The sequence below is a fragment of the Orycteropus afer genome, unplaced genomic scaffold, assembly GCF_000298275.1.
Source record: "Orycteropus afer afer isolate SDZICR_OR568_19922 unplaced genomic scaffold, OryAfe1.0 scaffold00078, whole genome shotgun sequence".
Taxonomy (NCBI): domain Eukaryota; kingdom Metazoa; phylum Chordata; class Mammalia; order Tubulidentata; family Orycteropodidae; genus Orycteropus; species Orycteropus afer.
The window spans coordinates 9,458,200-9,473,019 of record NW_006921665.1 but is presented as its reverse complement, the minus strand read 5'-3'; the positions used below and the strand labels follow the sequence as shown (position 1 = coordinate 9,473,019).

The 14,820-nt window shown below is 43.3% G+C and overlaps 1 protein-coding gene across 1 annotated transcript in view; it reads right to left on the bottom strand.

Moving 5' to 3' along the window:
* Positions 1–14,276, bottom strand: part of TIAM1 (TIAM Rac1 associated GEF 1) — a 202,333-nt gene extending 188,057 nt beyond the window's left edge. Inside the window, exon 1 of the mRNA XM_007941289.2 lies at positions 13,314–14,276. Within this exon, the coding sequence (XP_007939480.1) occupies positions 13,314–14,276 (963 nt within the window). The remainder of the gene's footprint in view (positions 1–13,313) is intronic.
* Between the last annotated feature and the right edge of the window lie 544 nt (positions 14,277–14,820).

Genomic DNA, 14,820 nt, shown 5'->3' with positions numbered 1-14,820 from the left:
ATTTAATCAGTTTGTGCCTCAGTTTCCTCAACTGCAAAATGGGGACAGCAGCAGTATCTATTTTATAGGATACTCTGTAAGATGCCATGAGAGTGAAGGAGCTAACTCAGGAAGTGTCTAGAACTGTGTCTGGCACATAATAACCAGTCAGCCCTGCTTGCATCTCAAGGAAAGGCACAGCCTGACTCAGTTATTAGCTTCCCATTCCAACATGGAATACTGCAGCCCAGGAAAACTTGGGGTCTCATAGGAAAAGCAGCTAGGCAGACCAAGGCTCATGCGAATGATCATGAATTATCTTTTAATTATTTTCTCATTTACAAAACAACATAATAAACAAACCAGTCATGTTTTTTTACACTGTAAATGAATAACAAGCAATGGCGCTAATAATTGCCATGCCTAATTTGCTAGAAATAGCACAGTGTCAGTTTTCCATCATTCTAAGGCTCTTTTTTTTTCCTTTTGGTATGTGTGTGTGGAGGGGAGTTTCTATTCAGATGTGCAGTACCTTTTTGAATTTTCAGTCCTAAAGTTTGTAACTTCTACCTGCTTAGCTTTCCACTATTAGTCCCTCCTTACACACATTTCAAGACATTTCTAGAAAGTGCCTCTATTTTCCCTCTCTTTCCTTTTAACTTTGCCACACCCATTCTCTTTACTCTAATGTTTCCCAATGGGACTTACTCACCATATCTCTCAATTCGCAACCACTGGAAGCAAAGTTCTTCCTGTTGCCAAAAAGGACACAGAATTAAGGTGGCAAAAGCTTAAAATTGTGCTTCAGGTAATTCCTAACTGGAGAGTATTTTATGTCTAAGTTAAGTGAATCATCTCCTCTCCTTTTGTCCGTTTTTCTAGGTATGTGCCTCAAGCCTTGTAGTCATCCTTCCCCTCCCCCTTCTAAACCAAGGGGGGGAAAAAAAAGGGGGGGGAAGAAAGAAAAAACAGTTGCCATGGACTCAACTCCAACTCATAGCAACCCCATGTGTATCAGTGTAGAACTGTCCTCCATATGGTTTTCAACGGCTTCCCCTCGCCCCCCAGAAGTAGATCATCAGACTTCTGGGTATACTTGAACTGCCAACGTTCTGGTTAGCGGCTAAGTGTGTTTAACTGTTTGTACCACTCAGGGACTTACCTTGCTACTCCATGTTAGATACCCAGTTCCTTTTCTTCCCTTTTTGCCACATTGCTGGTTCAATAATGTTTCTCTCTTCTATCTTCCTCCCACTACACTAATCCATCTCACACACCACGGCTAGGTAATTTTCCGATAGCAACATCAAGGGCTCCTAACACTATAGTCCCAGGCCTTAGAAAATGCCCAGCAGTAATATTGGAGCTCTGGATGCATGCTACCCCAAATGCAATTGAAAAATTCCCCTCAGTGCATACTCCCAAACTTTCCTGCTTCCAGGAATAGTTATCCTTGAAGGCTCAGCTCAAGTCCCCCTTTTCCCCATTCTCTCTCCCTCCTCCAATTGCCATGTCAACCTCTCTACAGTATCCTCAGCCCAACTCTGTTCCAGCAACCTTGATCTCCTACTCATCAGGCATGCTCCCACTTTACAACTCAAAATCTAACTTTCTCACCTCCTTCAAAAGGCCTGCTTAAGTCTGGGGTTGGCCAAACCCAACCACCATATTTGAATTGCCACCTGCAAACTCCCACTACCGGATCTCTCTCACCTTGCTCTTTTTTCTTCCACAGCCTATAATTTCTTTATTATGCTAATTGTTTTCCACATACAACTCCTTTTCAGCTCAAAAGCTCAATGAGCTCAGGGATCTTTTCTCCTTGATGGATCGCAAGCGCCAAGAATAACAACAGGCATGTGGTAGGCACTTTGTTGAATGAATTAACTGCTGTTCACTTTCCACCACAATCTCAAAACAAGAAAAACAGTTCCTCATAGAATGTATTTAGTTGGATAAGAATTTTAAACATTCAGTTTGCATTCAAATAAAGATAAGGTAAGAAATCAGTTCTAACTATAGAACAGATTTGCAACCTTTAAGCATCCAGGGTTATCATGACTTTTGTGACTACAACTAGACTTGGTATGAGTTATTATTTTTTTTCTTTAACTTTTTCAAAAGTAGAGAAGAGAGTACATTAGGCTATCTATGGCCCAAATTAGATATTAAGTTGGGAGTAGTTCAAAGCAATGCAGGTTCAATGACAAAGTGAGGAACTTGTCAGGTGTTTCTAAGCTCTCTACTGGAGGCAGCGGAGACCATGTCAGACCTTCATAGAAGGCCAGTTTCATGGCCACATCCAAGATGATCTCCTGTTCCTACTCAAAGGGCTCTTAGCTCTGATCCCAGCCCTTTTTCCTTCTAGGATCAATGACCCCACAATTTCAGTCAAGAAGCACAGGCTTTCCTCTCTTCAGGTACTAAACTAAGAATGTGATTTTCAAAGGACTGAATTTTTCCAACTTATATTGCTATAAGTGAGAGGGTCTCCAGGTATGGGTTAGGGATCCCTGAGATATTTTCAATAAAGTTCTCCCTTTTCCAACTCCTCATAAAACCCTTGCCATCAAATTGATTCCAACTCATAGTGACCCTATAGGAGAGAGCAGAATTGTCCCATAGGGTTTCCAAGGCTGCAAATCTTTATAGAAGCACATTGCCACATCTTTCTCCCACAGAGCAGCTGGTGGATTCAAACCACCAATCCTTCATGTGGCAGCTGGGCATTTTAACCAATGTGCCACCGGGCTCCTCAATCCCCCATGAGGCCAGATATTCCTCATATACTCCAAACTGAAACGCCATTATGGCAAGAGAGTGAACACAGAAGCAGATATGAGACTCTAGTTGTGTTCTGTTAAGCAACAAGTCATAGAAATTTACAAAACTATAAAACAATGACTCTCTTTATATATATATATATATTTTGTTGTTGTTGTTGTTGTTGTTGTTGTCGTCGTTATGTGCCGTAGAGTCGGCCTGACTCATAGCGACCCCTCCTTGGGTTTCCGAGGCAGTATCACTACGGAAGTAGGATTGCCCAACCTTCCTTCCGAGGAGTGGCTGGTGGGTTTGAACTGCCAGCCTTCTGGTTAGCAGTCAAGTGCTTTAGCCACTATGCTAGGAGCTCTGGTAGCATAGTGCCTAAGGCACTTGACTGCTAACCAGAAAGCTGGCGGTTCAAACCCACCAGCCACTCCTCGGAAGGAAGGTTGGGCAATCCTACTTCCGTAGTGATACTGCCTCGGAAACCCAAGGAGGGGTCGCTATGAGTCGGGGCCGACTCAATGGCAAATAACAACAACAACAATATATATATATATATATATACACACACACATATAAATACATATATTTTAATTTTAGAAACTAAACTACAGGTATGTATCATTTACTGTCCACAATACAGTCTGTGAAATGGAGCATTATGTGATCTGGACACTGTGCAAACACCCTATTATCTACTTAGCAAACAGACCTGACTAAAATTGCCAGCAATAGAATAGCATTCACTGATCTTGACTTTCATGTTAATAACCTTTTGTTTCACTTCCAAATTGATACTTCTCCTTTGCCTCTTGGTGCTGCTATCACTAGCATGTTTGGGAGCCATGGTGCACATCACAATAATATTTTTGTAAGAAAATTAAACAGAGAGATATTGCTACTCAAGAGATGCATGATACACAAGGCTGGATGCTGCTGCCTACAAGTCAAAGCATACACTGTTAAATGGTAAACTTTTCATTTGTAAGTAGGGAAAGTTCACATTAAAATAAAGATAGAAAGCATAGGACAGTTCATGCATACACCAGTTAACACAGGTGTTTATTATGACTGTCAAGACATATGTATTATAGCTTATATATGTACCATTATATGGCAGGCAGCCCAATCACTTTGCATACAAGAGACATGAAATACTTGTGTTGTGTGGGAAGCAGCTGCTTAGCTACATCTAATTACATCCAATTTGGTTCTCCCATCAGGATTTCTGAACTCTACTATAATCTTATGACATATATTCACTCGGATGCTTGAACAGACATGCAGCGTGAGACTGTATTTTAAAAGTTAATTATGTGCACATGTAATAATAAGTTTATTGCTGCTATTTTTAAATGAATTAAATAATTTTTCAAATTTGTTTTAATTTATAATATGATATATGTTTGCAGATATAACCTACATGAACAGAAGCCCTCTGGAGCCAGAAACAGGGGTCGCTATGAGTCGGACCAAACTCGACAGCAGTGAGTTTGGTTTTTGTTTTTTTGGAAAAGGGTCCTGAGAGCAAAGCATCTGACACCAGATGACAGAAACCATCCTTCAACTACCCACCCCACCTTCTCACCACTCCCTAAAATGACCCTGGCCTACTGATTTGGGTGAAGGAAAGGTCAATGTACCAATGTGAGTGATCAACACGGTGGCATCGAGGAAGAGGAAAACAAAGAGAGGTGCATGGGAGGTACAGACAACAAAGATGAACGCTTTTGTACATACAGTATTGCCTTTTCAATGATGGCAAACATTGATCTATGGGTAGACAGATGGGTGGACAGGCTGAATGATAGGTATGGCTATCCAGGGGGGAGTGTGCCTATGACTATGTATAGGGTTGGCAGACAATGTTTCTACAAGAGAATTTTTCTGTTCTGTAAGAATAGTAAAGCTGACAAAGGACAAGGTTGTAGTCACCTCTTGGCCACAGCCAGCTACTCAGAGGGAGCAAGTAGTTGGACCTGTGGGCTCATGACCATGGTCACAGGGGACATCAAGCTCAATCTGCATAACATACTACACAAAAACAGTGTTCCACATCCTACTTTGGCAAGTAGTGACTGGGATCTTAAAAGCATGCAAGTGGCCATCTAGATGCAACAATGGGTCTCTCCTTGTCCTGAGCAAAGAAGAACGAAAAAAACCAAAGATGCATGGAAACAATTAGTCCAAGTGACTAGCACACCATGCAATCCTCAGCCTATATGACTATGAGACCCACTAGAAGGGGGATCCATGTAAGAGATCCTGGATAGAGTAGAAGAACAATGTGGAATAAAACTCAAAATCATTTAAAAAAAAAAGCGGGGGGGGGAGGGGGACCAGGTTTGCTGGTCTGATAAAGCCTGGTGGAACCCCTGAGACTATGGCCCCTAGCTGCCCTTCAGGTCTGGAATTGAATCCACACCTGTGGCTTCCAGCCAAACAAAAGACAGCCATATGAGCTGAACATTTACAACAGGCAGATACACTCCTTGGAGAGATCAACAATGGGAGAATAGAAGGGCTGTGTATGCACAGGGAGACAGCGCGGTGGGCAGGAGTGCATGGGAGGGAAAGGCACGGGGAGGAGGTAACTATGAGGAGGAAGTGGGAGGGGAGCTGTTGTACTGTAGGAAGCTGAAGTCAATGTCATGAGACAAAGTGTATGTGAGCTGCTGTATGGAAAATGAATGTTCTGTAAACTTTCACCCAAATCACACAATAAAAATTTAAAGAAATAAAAAAAGACCTCGACCAAACAAGCTAGACATTCCTGTTGAAAACTGATGGGAAAACTTTCAAAATAAATATCTCTTAGCTTTCTCAGATGCCAGGAAAAAAAAAATAAATAAATGAAGAAGAAAGTGAAAAAGGACCATCAAACAGAAGAGAAAGGAGAAGGGAAGGAGAGGGCTTTTGTTTTATTTATTTATTTTTAATGGGTTTTGCACAAAAATTTTGTGTTTCATGAAGAAGTAAACTGAGGTTCTTAACCAGAAGCCTGTAGATGGGCTTTGGGGGAGTCACATATTCCCTGAAACTGTATCTAAAAGGGTGGTGCATGTATTTCTCTAAGGTTCACATTTTCCATCCAATTCACAACAGAGTTTGTGACCAAAGGTTAAGAAATCACTTGGCTGTCTCTGTCAATTATCAGAGGTTAAGAATCACTTGGCTGGCTGTCTCTGTCAATTATCAGATCAGGGGATATACTTATTTTGAAACGTCAACAGAATACTTCTAGGAAGCCTAAACTCTACTCTCTTCTAATAATGCTTCACTAGTTGTCTTGCTAAAATCACCAAGTTCTCTTAACTTGTTGTTGTTGTTAGGTGTCTGTAAAAATGGTGACCTCCTTGAACTTCACAAAGGTGAGAGAGAGAGAGTGAGAGAGAGAAAGAAAGAATCCGTACCAGCATCAACAGCTCAAAGCTGATTCCTATGAAGTGGGTGAACATACTTCTACCCTCTAACCTTTTTACCAATTCTGATACCATACCCCCATACACACACACACACACACAAACACACATACACACACAGAGTACTCTCAATTTCTCTGCTTGGTTTGTTAATTCATTGCAATGGTGACACAGAACTTACAGACAATACTCATGATCATAGATTTACTAGGGAAGGAACAAGTTACAATTCAGCATCAAGAATGTCCCAATTCTTCAGTCAGGACAGCTTCTTCTCGGCTGTTCCCGCAGGCTGGCCTCTCTCTGGACCTCAAACTCTTTGTTCGTTGGCCCCTTGTCTTCTGCCCTCCTCAGGCAAGTGTTACACAGCAATTCAGCTCCATCAATAAGTGCCAGGAGGAACCTCACTCCACCAGTAAGCCTCAGCCCAAAACCGCTCAATGCCCTCCATGGGTAGGAGATCCTAGCTCTAGCAAGTGCCCAGAGGCAGCCCTATTCTGCAAGAAAGCCTCTTGCCCAAAGGTTCTCAGCTCTTCTGTTCCATGGTTGACACCTACTGTAGCTGCCTCACTCCATGGGATGGGAAGTCCACTGAACCATCTCACATTGGTCTCTCAGTTCTGCTGCTGTTTCTCTGTCACTGCTTCTCACCATCTCACACCATCTCTGGTGTCACAGCTCTCTGCCTGCTGGGTCTAGGAGGTTCTCAGTGCAGGGACCCCGAGTCCAAAGAATGCACTCCACTCCTGGCTCTTTTTTCTTGGTGTTAGTGAAGTCCTCCTCTAGGATGGCTCATCTTAAACTAAGAGGGATAGCAAAACTGACCAATCCCCTTTGTTAGGGTTCCATATACCTTATTTCCATGGTTTCACCCCTATGAGTGTTCCATGCATGTTACTTGCACTAGCAGCAAGCTGTCTAATCCCCTTGGTGGGTCACATGCACAGTATTTGCATAGTCCCACCCAGTCAATATATGGGAGTCACAAAGACTATGACTGGAAGGGCCATTATTAGGTAATTCACTCTACCATGGTATCAAAAAGAGAAAGCATCAAAAATGGACCCTTTTAGCTTGGGACCATAGTCCCAGAGGACATCAAGCTCAATTGGCATAACATACTACACAAATCATTGTTCCACCTTCTACTGTGGCTAGTAGCAACTGAGATCTTAAAAGCTTGCAAGCTGCCATGTAGATGCAATGATGGGTCTCTCCTCGCACAGGGCCAAGAAGAATGAAGAAAACCAAAATTCATGGAAACAATCAGTCCTAGCAACTGGTATACCATCCGATCTGCAGCCTATATGACTACGAGACCAGAAGAAATAGATGGTGCTCGGCTACTACTGTCAACCACTTGGAAGAGGATCTTTGTAGGAGATCCTGGATAGACAGGGGGAACAATGTGGAACAAAACTCAAAATCATTTGGAAAAAAAAAAAAAAATTGGGAACAGGTTTACTGGCCCGATGGAGCCTGGTGGAACCACTGAGACTATGGCCCCTAGCTGTCCTTCAGGTCTGGAATTGAACACACACCTGTAGCTTCCAGCCAAGCAGTAGACAGGCATACTAGTTGAGCATTTATCTGAGGTAGATACACTCCTTGGAGAGATCAAGTAAGAGAGAAAGAAGGGCTGCTCAGGCACAGAGAGACAGCTCAGGGGGTAGGAGTGCATGGAGGGATGGTCACAGGGAAGCGGTACCTATCGGGAGGAAGTGGGAGAGGAGATGTTGCATTGTGCTAAATAGTGGTCAATGTCATCAGACAAAGTGTATTTGCTCTGCAAATTTTCACCCAAATCACAATAAAAATAAAAATTAAATAAATAAATGGACCCTTTTAGAGTTATCTTGCTTATTTATCTCTCTCACTAACTACTAGTTTGTGCTATACCAGTAAGCAGTTATTATACTCTTTTAGTCATCAAGTCTTTTTTTGCTCCTGTACCTAATTGAGGGTTTTGATCTTAAAATCTGAGGATACTTGAGCTGAAACCTGTTCAAGTGTAAGGAGAAAGGATCCTAGTCAATGAGTCAGAAGACCTGGATTTCAATCTTGTTCTGAGACCTTGTCACCTAATCTCATTCATCTGCTCCTTTACTGGAAAAATAACAGGGTTAAGCAGAGAGATGATCAGTGAAGATCTTGCAATTCCAGAGTTGGTGACTCTAAATCACAATGAAATGAGTCTTAGCCAGTGGTCAACAAAATCTGGAGCTCTGGTTGGGAACTCTGCTCTATCCTGTTCCTACTCCACACAACAGTGCAAAGATTTTCTGAGAATGCTCAAGTGGGAAACCACTTAGTCAACCAATACCAAGCTAATGGCAAGTGCTACATTCCAGTTACTGGCTTAGACGGGGATCCAGTAGTTGTATTCCCAAGACTACAGTTCCTTGGGATGTTTTCAGTACATCAGCTCCATTTCCTTTCATCTCTTAAATAGATGACTGAAGCTCTCCTCACAGTTATAACCAAAGTCTCTAAGCCGAAACACAGAACCTGGCTGAGAAGTTGGTTGCTCTATCAAATGGCAGTATTCTCTACCTCCTCTACCTCCAACTCACCCATGAAACATCTCAGAGGCACAAGAGTGCTGAACTCTAGAACCTCAAACCAGATCTCACCATTGTGACTAATAATCATGACTTACTGAGCATCTGCCATGAGCCAGACACTGTGCCAGGAGCCTCACCTTCATTCGCTCATGTAATCTTCACATCAGCTTCACATGATGTGAGCACAGAGACCCATCTAGGATCAAAAACCAACAGGTAGATAACAGAGCTACCTACCAACTAAGTTGCTGTCAAATCAATTCTAACTCATGTTGATCCCATATGTGTTAGAGTAAAACTATGCTCCATGGAGTTTTCAATGGCTCAGTTTTCAGAAGTAGATCACCAGGTCTTTCTTTTGAGGGACCTCTAGGTGGACTTGAACCTACAAGCTTCCAGTGAGCAGCCAAGGGTGCTAACCATTGGCACCACCGAGAGACTCCAGTAACAGAGCTAGAACTCGCAAACTCAGATCTGTTGGAATTCGGAACTACCCAGGCTGACCCCTCCTCCTCTATCTGCTGATCTTAGGAAAGCAAGAGCATAGTTTGGGCCTAAAACTAGCTGCCTATCAATTAAATGCAAGAGGCAACTTATGCATTTCTTCAGAAATCACTGGTGCCCTGGTGGTGCACTGATTAAAGCGCTCGGGTGCCGGCTGAAAGATTGGTAGTTCAAAACTACCAGCAATTCCATGGGAGAAAAATGTGGCACTCTGCTTTTGGAAAGACTGCAGCCTTGCAAACCTTATGGGACAGTTCTATTCTGTCCTATAGGGTTGTTATCACTCAGAATCTACTCAATGCCAGTAGGTTTGGTTCAGTTTGCTACAGAAATCAATAAAAGCAAGCTCTGCTTCAAGTGGTATGAGTAAAACCCCTGACAAATGCATAACAGACTGAGTTGCAATGCAAAGTTTTATGTGTGGGACATGAGCACACCTACACACATGCTTGACTGCTAACCAGAAGGCTGGCGGTTCAAACCCACCAGCCACTCCTCGGAAGGAAGGTTGGGCAATCTACTTCTGTACAGATACTGTCTCAGAAACCCAAGGAGGGGTCGTTATGAGTCAGGGCCAACTCGAGGGCACCTACTAATAACAACAACAACACACATGATCAAATATACAAATTAAATAATCCTGATACATTTACTGGGTACCAGATACTGTGGCACCTAATAAAGCAAAACAGCCAAAGCTATTGCCATCAAGTCAATTCTGATTCATGGTGACCCCACATGTTACAGAATAAAACTATTCCATAGGGTTTTCTTGGATGTGACATTTACAGAAGCAGACTGCCAGGCCTTTCTTCCACAGTGCCACCAGATGTTTCAAACTGCCAACCTACTAGTGATTAGTAGCCAAGCACAAAAAGGAAAATATAAACTCCACTACCTTCAATTTCAGTAATATACCCAACTACTGAACATATACAAAAAAACAGGAAAAATGATCTAGAACTCTTTTTTGATTATTTTCAAATCAAACCAAAGGTTCACATTATATTTCAAATAAAAGAGACTTTCTTCCAAGCTTAGAGGCCATGCTTTTGGGCCAAATGTCTGCTAAGAAATCTTTCTGGCGAGTAAAACTGCTGACAGGACAATTACAGATTCAACTACATCACAGGGCAGATGAGGAGACTTTATCATCTATGATCCAAGCTCGCTGGAAAGGTCCCCTGGGTCATACACTTTTATCGAAAAGAAAAGACTTATTTTCAAGGAAGTTTCCACACCCACTGCCTCTTAAAATACACGATTTGGGCTCTCAAGAAACGCGTTGGATGAACACGCCAAACTAAGACAACGAAGCGTGGGTGGACAGATAGTGTTGTGCATACATAGTTCTGGGGTTTGTTTGAAATCATTAAAGAGCCTCACTCAACATATAAAGTCAATGTAAAAAAAGACTCCATAAAATACTTCCATACACATGATCCCCCTTGGTTCCCCTAAGGACCCAGACTAAGGCTGGCATCATTCCCAGGGACAGCAAGATTGAGTGACTTGCCCAAGGTCACCTGATTCTAGCAGCCAAGCAAGGACGCAAATGAATTTCTTGTGATTCTTTGTCTACTGTGCTTTGCATTACATTAAGCAGCCAAAGAAGTGACTTTATGAGACACCACATTTAGATGATCTCACTTACATACATTAACAATGTTAAGAAGGCCAAAGGAAGGAAATTGTACATAACAATCGCATGTGACAGTTTTCCATGGCAGGGTCTCTGAAGAGAAGAATTGCTTTGTCACTCTTCTGTCTGATTGCAGCCATGGGCTCAAGGGCCCTCTCCTCAATCAGTGGAGTGTGAGAGTAAACAGAGGCCAGCCCAACACCAGTATTGGACACATGGAGATAGGGAAGCACATTACAACCAGGCACCCCTCTCAAATCTTCCTTAGAATCTGTGCTAACTTATCATTATTCCAGGTAGAAATAAAAGTCACAGGTGATGTATCTTTTTAACAGCCAACCATATCAACCACCGTTTGCCCCCTTCCAAAGGCCATCTCTTTGCATCAAGCCTGAAATGACAATCTGACAGAGCCATCGGTGCTTTACAGGTGGCCATTTCATAGGCTACCTAACCCACATGGCTCTTCAACCTGCCAGCGCAGGGGTAACCCTTACAAGGTAGGCAGAGGAGCATAGGGATCCTTCTGTTACACAATCTCGCTTCAGAAGAGAGATAGCTTAAAACTCAGGTAGTGCATCAGATGCAAGCTTCACACTCACCTCCTCAAACTACAGACTTCATCTTTTAAATATCTTTGTTTCTATAACACAAGATATTGGTATAATTTCCCCAGAACCCTTGGCTAATACGATACCATTAAGAAAAGAAAAGAAAAGAAAGAACACTACACAAAAACAAACAAAAACCACTGCCACTGAGCTGATTCTGACTCATAGTGACCCAACAGGACAGAGTAGAACTGCTCCATAAGGTTTCCAAGGCTATAAATCTTTACAAAAGCAGACTGCTCTGCTTCATCTTTCTCCCACAGAGCAGCTAGTGGGTTTGAAGGACTGACCTTCTGGTTTGCAGCCAATGTTTTAACCACAGTGCCACCAGAGCTCCAAACACTACAACTACCAAATTCTCCTTTACTGGCTGCTTCCTGTGTAACAGACACTAACGTTTCACATAAGCTATTCCACTCCATTCTCTCAAATAACCTATTATTCACATTTCACAGATGAAGAAATTAAGGCTTGTTGTTGTTGTTATGTGCCATTGAGTCGGACCTGACTCATAGCGACCCCTCCTTGGGTTTCCGATGCGGTATCACTAAGGAAGTAGATTGCCCAACCTTCCCAATGTTATAAGGTAAGAAGAGTGAAGCCAGGATTCATCTCAGGACAGCCTGGTTCTGGCACCATCAGCAAAAGCTGCCCTCAATGAAGGCTGGAGTCGAATGCCAATTTTCTTTGCTCTCCCCACACCCTCAAAACCAACTGCTCTTCTATATCTGCCCGTTATATTTAGACCTCCATTATCTGACTTACAATGGAGCAAAGTCAGAGGGTACGGCACCATCCCCTCACAGTGGGGTCAGAGTACACCTACTTCTTTGCTAGTCACCCAGGTGACTGATACGCACTTTAGGGCAAATGGGTCCAATCTAGGTTTCTAACCAGAAGTACAAACACAAAAACCATCTCCCGAGCTTCAACACAAACCAAGACTTCCTTTCTACAAGAAACAGTAGAACCAGAAAATAACTGAGATGTACAGAATTGATTGACATTTTATTACTTTTTAGTTCTAATTAATTACCAATTAAGGTAATGACTCCTCCTTTTACTGGTAAGACACTTTATTAAAGAAATCTTTTTAAAATATTTGTACACCCACTCTCTTAAGCACTAGACCCCAAAATAGTCAGGTTAAGTATCTTTGGACCCATTTTTCACTATAAGTCAGAGTTTGCACAAGGTCAAACAACTAGGCTGGCTGCAGAGTAGGAACTGGTCCCACCCAGGTTATTCCTTCCACTATGCATCCCTCTTGAGACGAGGCTGGCCGGTCATGCAAGGAACAGGAAATTGAAATGGCTCCTGTTAAGGCAGAAAGGCTGCCAACTGGTGAGAGAAGGGGACAAATGACCCACACTCACCATGAATTAAAAATGCCTCCTCAAACAACCTTCCAACCAACCGCTACCCACCTGCTGTGCTGAAGGAATAAATTCCCAGAACACACAACCCACCATCCCTGTTTGCTCACTGAAAGGACCACACTATAAAGAAAGCTTTGAGTGAGTAAGATGCTCTTCAAGAACTGAGTTGTAGAGGCAGTTTTGCGAACTGAACTTATCAGCTTGATTCCTACTCGTAGCATCCCCCCACCCTTCTCTAATCCCCACCCCTTAACCACAGCACTGTAAGAAGGGGGGAACCTGAAAAGAGACAAATCCTCAGAGATGCAGTACCCATTGAAACAGCCACCAGGCAAACAGGTTAAAGCCCAATCAAAAGATGGGAGTCTTACAAGAGCAAAGTCATGCACTGAGAAAGCCATGCACCGTATCTAAAATATTGAAACCGGTTCCAATCACTTTACCTGAGTTGTTTTTGCTCTTCTGCCTTGCATGCTGTTGCTATGGCTAATTTGTGGGTTGGTGGCACCTTCAGAAAGACAGTGAGATTTCCTACAGGGAAGTGTGTTATAATTACTGTATGGAGCAGTCTCTTCAGCAGCAGCTGGTGGCATCTTATGGTTTGCAAGATCTGGGATATCAGATACCAAATTCCGACAATAGCCTGTAAGTTTGCTCCTTGGCCCCCCGTTTGCCGTCACCCCAGAGTTTTTCTGAGTGTACAAGTCACCCAAGGAGTTGGCACGCTGACAGGCGCTGAGCTGCCGTGGGCTCACCCGAGTTTCCATCCCCCGAGCCTCCTCGCAGTCCTTCTCTTCGGCAGAACCCAAGATTTCTTCGTTGCTTGTTAAATGTTCTTGGCTCAGATCAGAGAGTGAGAATTCCAGGCTGTCCTCCCGCCAGATGTCTGCAGATTTGGAGCGTTTCTTCTTAAAGCTTGCGGTCTCCATGAAAGTGGGCCCGTTGGATGTATAGGGATGCTGCCTCCTGCCACCCTCAGCCAAATATGTAGCGTCATCCCCGTAAAGCCTGCTCTCCTCGGAGTCTGGCATGCTCTGCACAGAGGCTGCGGTGAGGACGATGCTGCTGTCAACGCTGGGAGTGACAGACGAGTCGGTGTAGGAGACGGGTCTCAAGCCCATATCCACACGGTCCACCCAGATCGGGCTCCCAAAGTCCTCTAGGGTGCCCTCTTGGGAGAAGGGCTCCAGCCCATTTTCAGCCAGGGACTGGGGGATGCTCGGAGTGCTGCTGGACCGGGTGCTGACTTCGGAGTTCCTGTGGATCACCTTCCCTGAGGAGGCGTGCCGTGTGCGTCGTGTCTTGTGCGAGAGGCGCAGTGAGCGGGACGTGTGCTTGCGCCCCAGGCTGGCATGCTTTTCTCCATAAAACGCATGCTCCGCATTTTGACTTTCTGCGTTTCCCATGGTTTTATGGTCTGTCACAAAGAAAAAAAGGAGGGAATTAAATTGAGTCACTAACAGGGACAGTGTACTTGAACTCAGTATGGAGCATGTGGAGGTCTGGGAGATGACAGCATACTGTCCTGTGTGCACCTGGTAGGTAACCTGGGTTCCCACACTGTAGCAGGTAGGAACTAATGTCATTTGCTCAGACTGCCACAGAGATTTTAAAGAAGAGCATAAATAAGGTCATTAGAGAATTAGACTTTTCAAGAGAGTAGATGCCCATAGGACACAGGATAGTTTTGTTTTAGTGGAGCTGGAAAACTGAAGGTTCCTGCTTTCTTTTGAAACTCAGTAAATAATGAAGTTCTACTCCTTTCCCAAAATTAAAAACTCTAAATGTAAAAACCAAGGTGTCAGTCAAAGGACTGACTTTTTGTTTGAATATCCATATATTGCTGTTGTTACTTGCCCTTGGGTTAGCCTCTAACTCATAGTGACACTATGCATAATAGGATGGGAATGTCATAATCCATAGGGTTTTCACTGGCTGATTTTTGGAAAC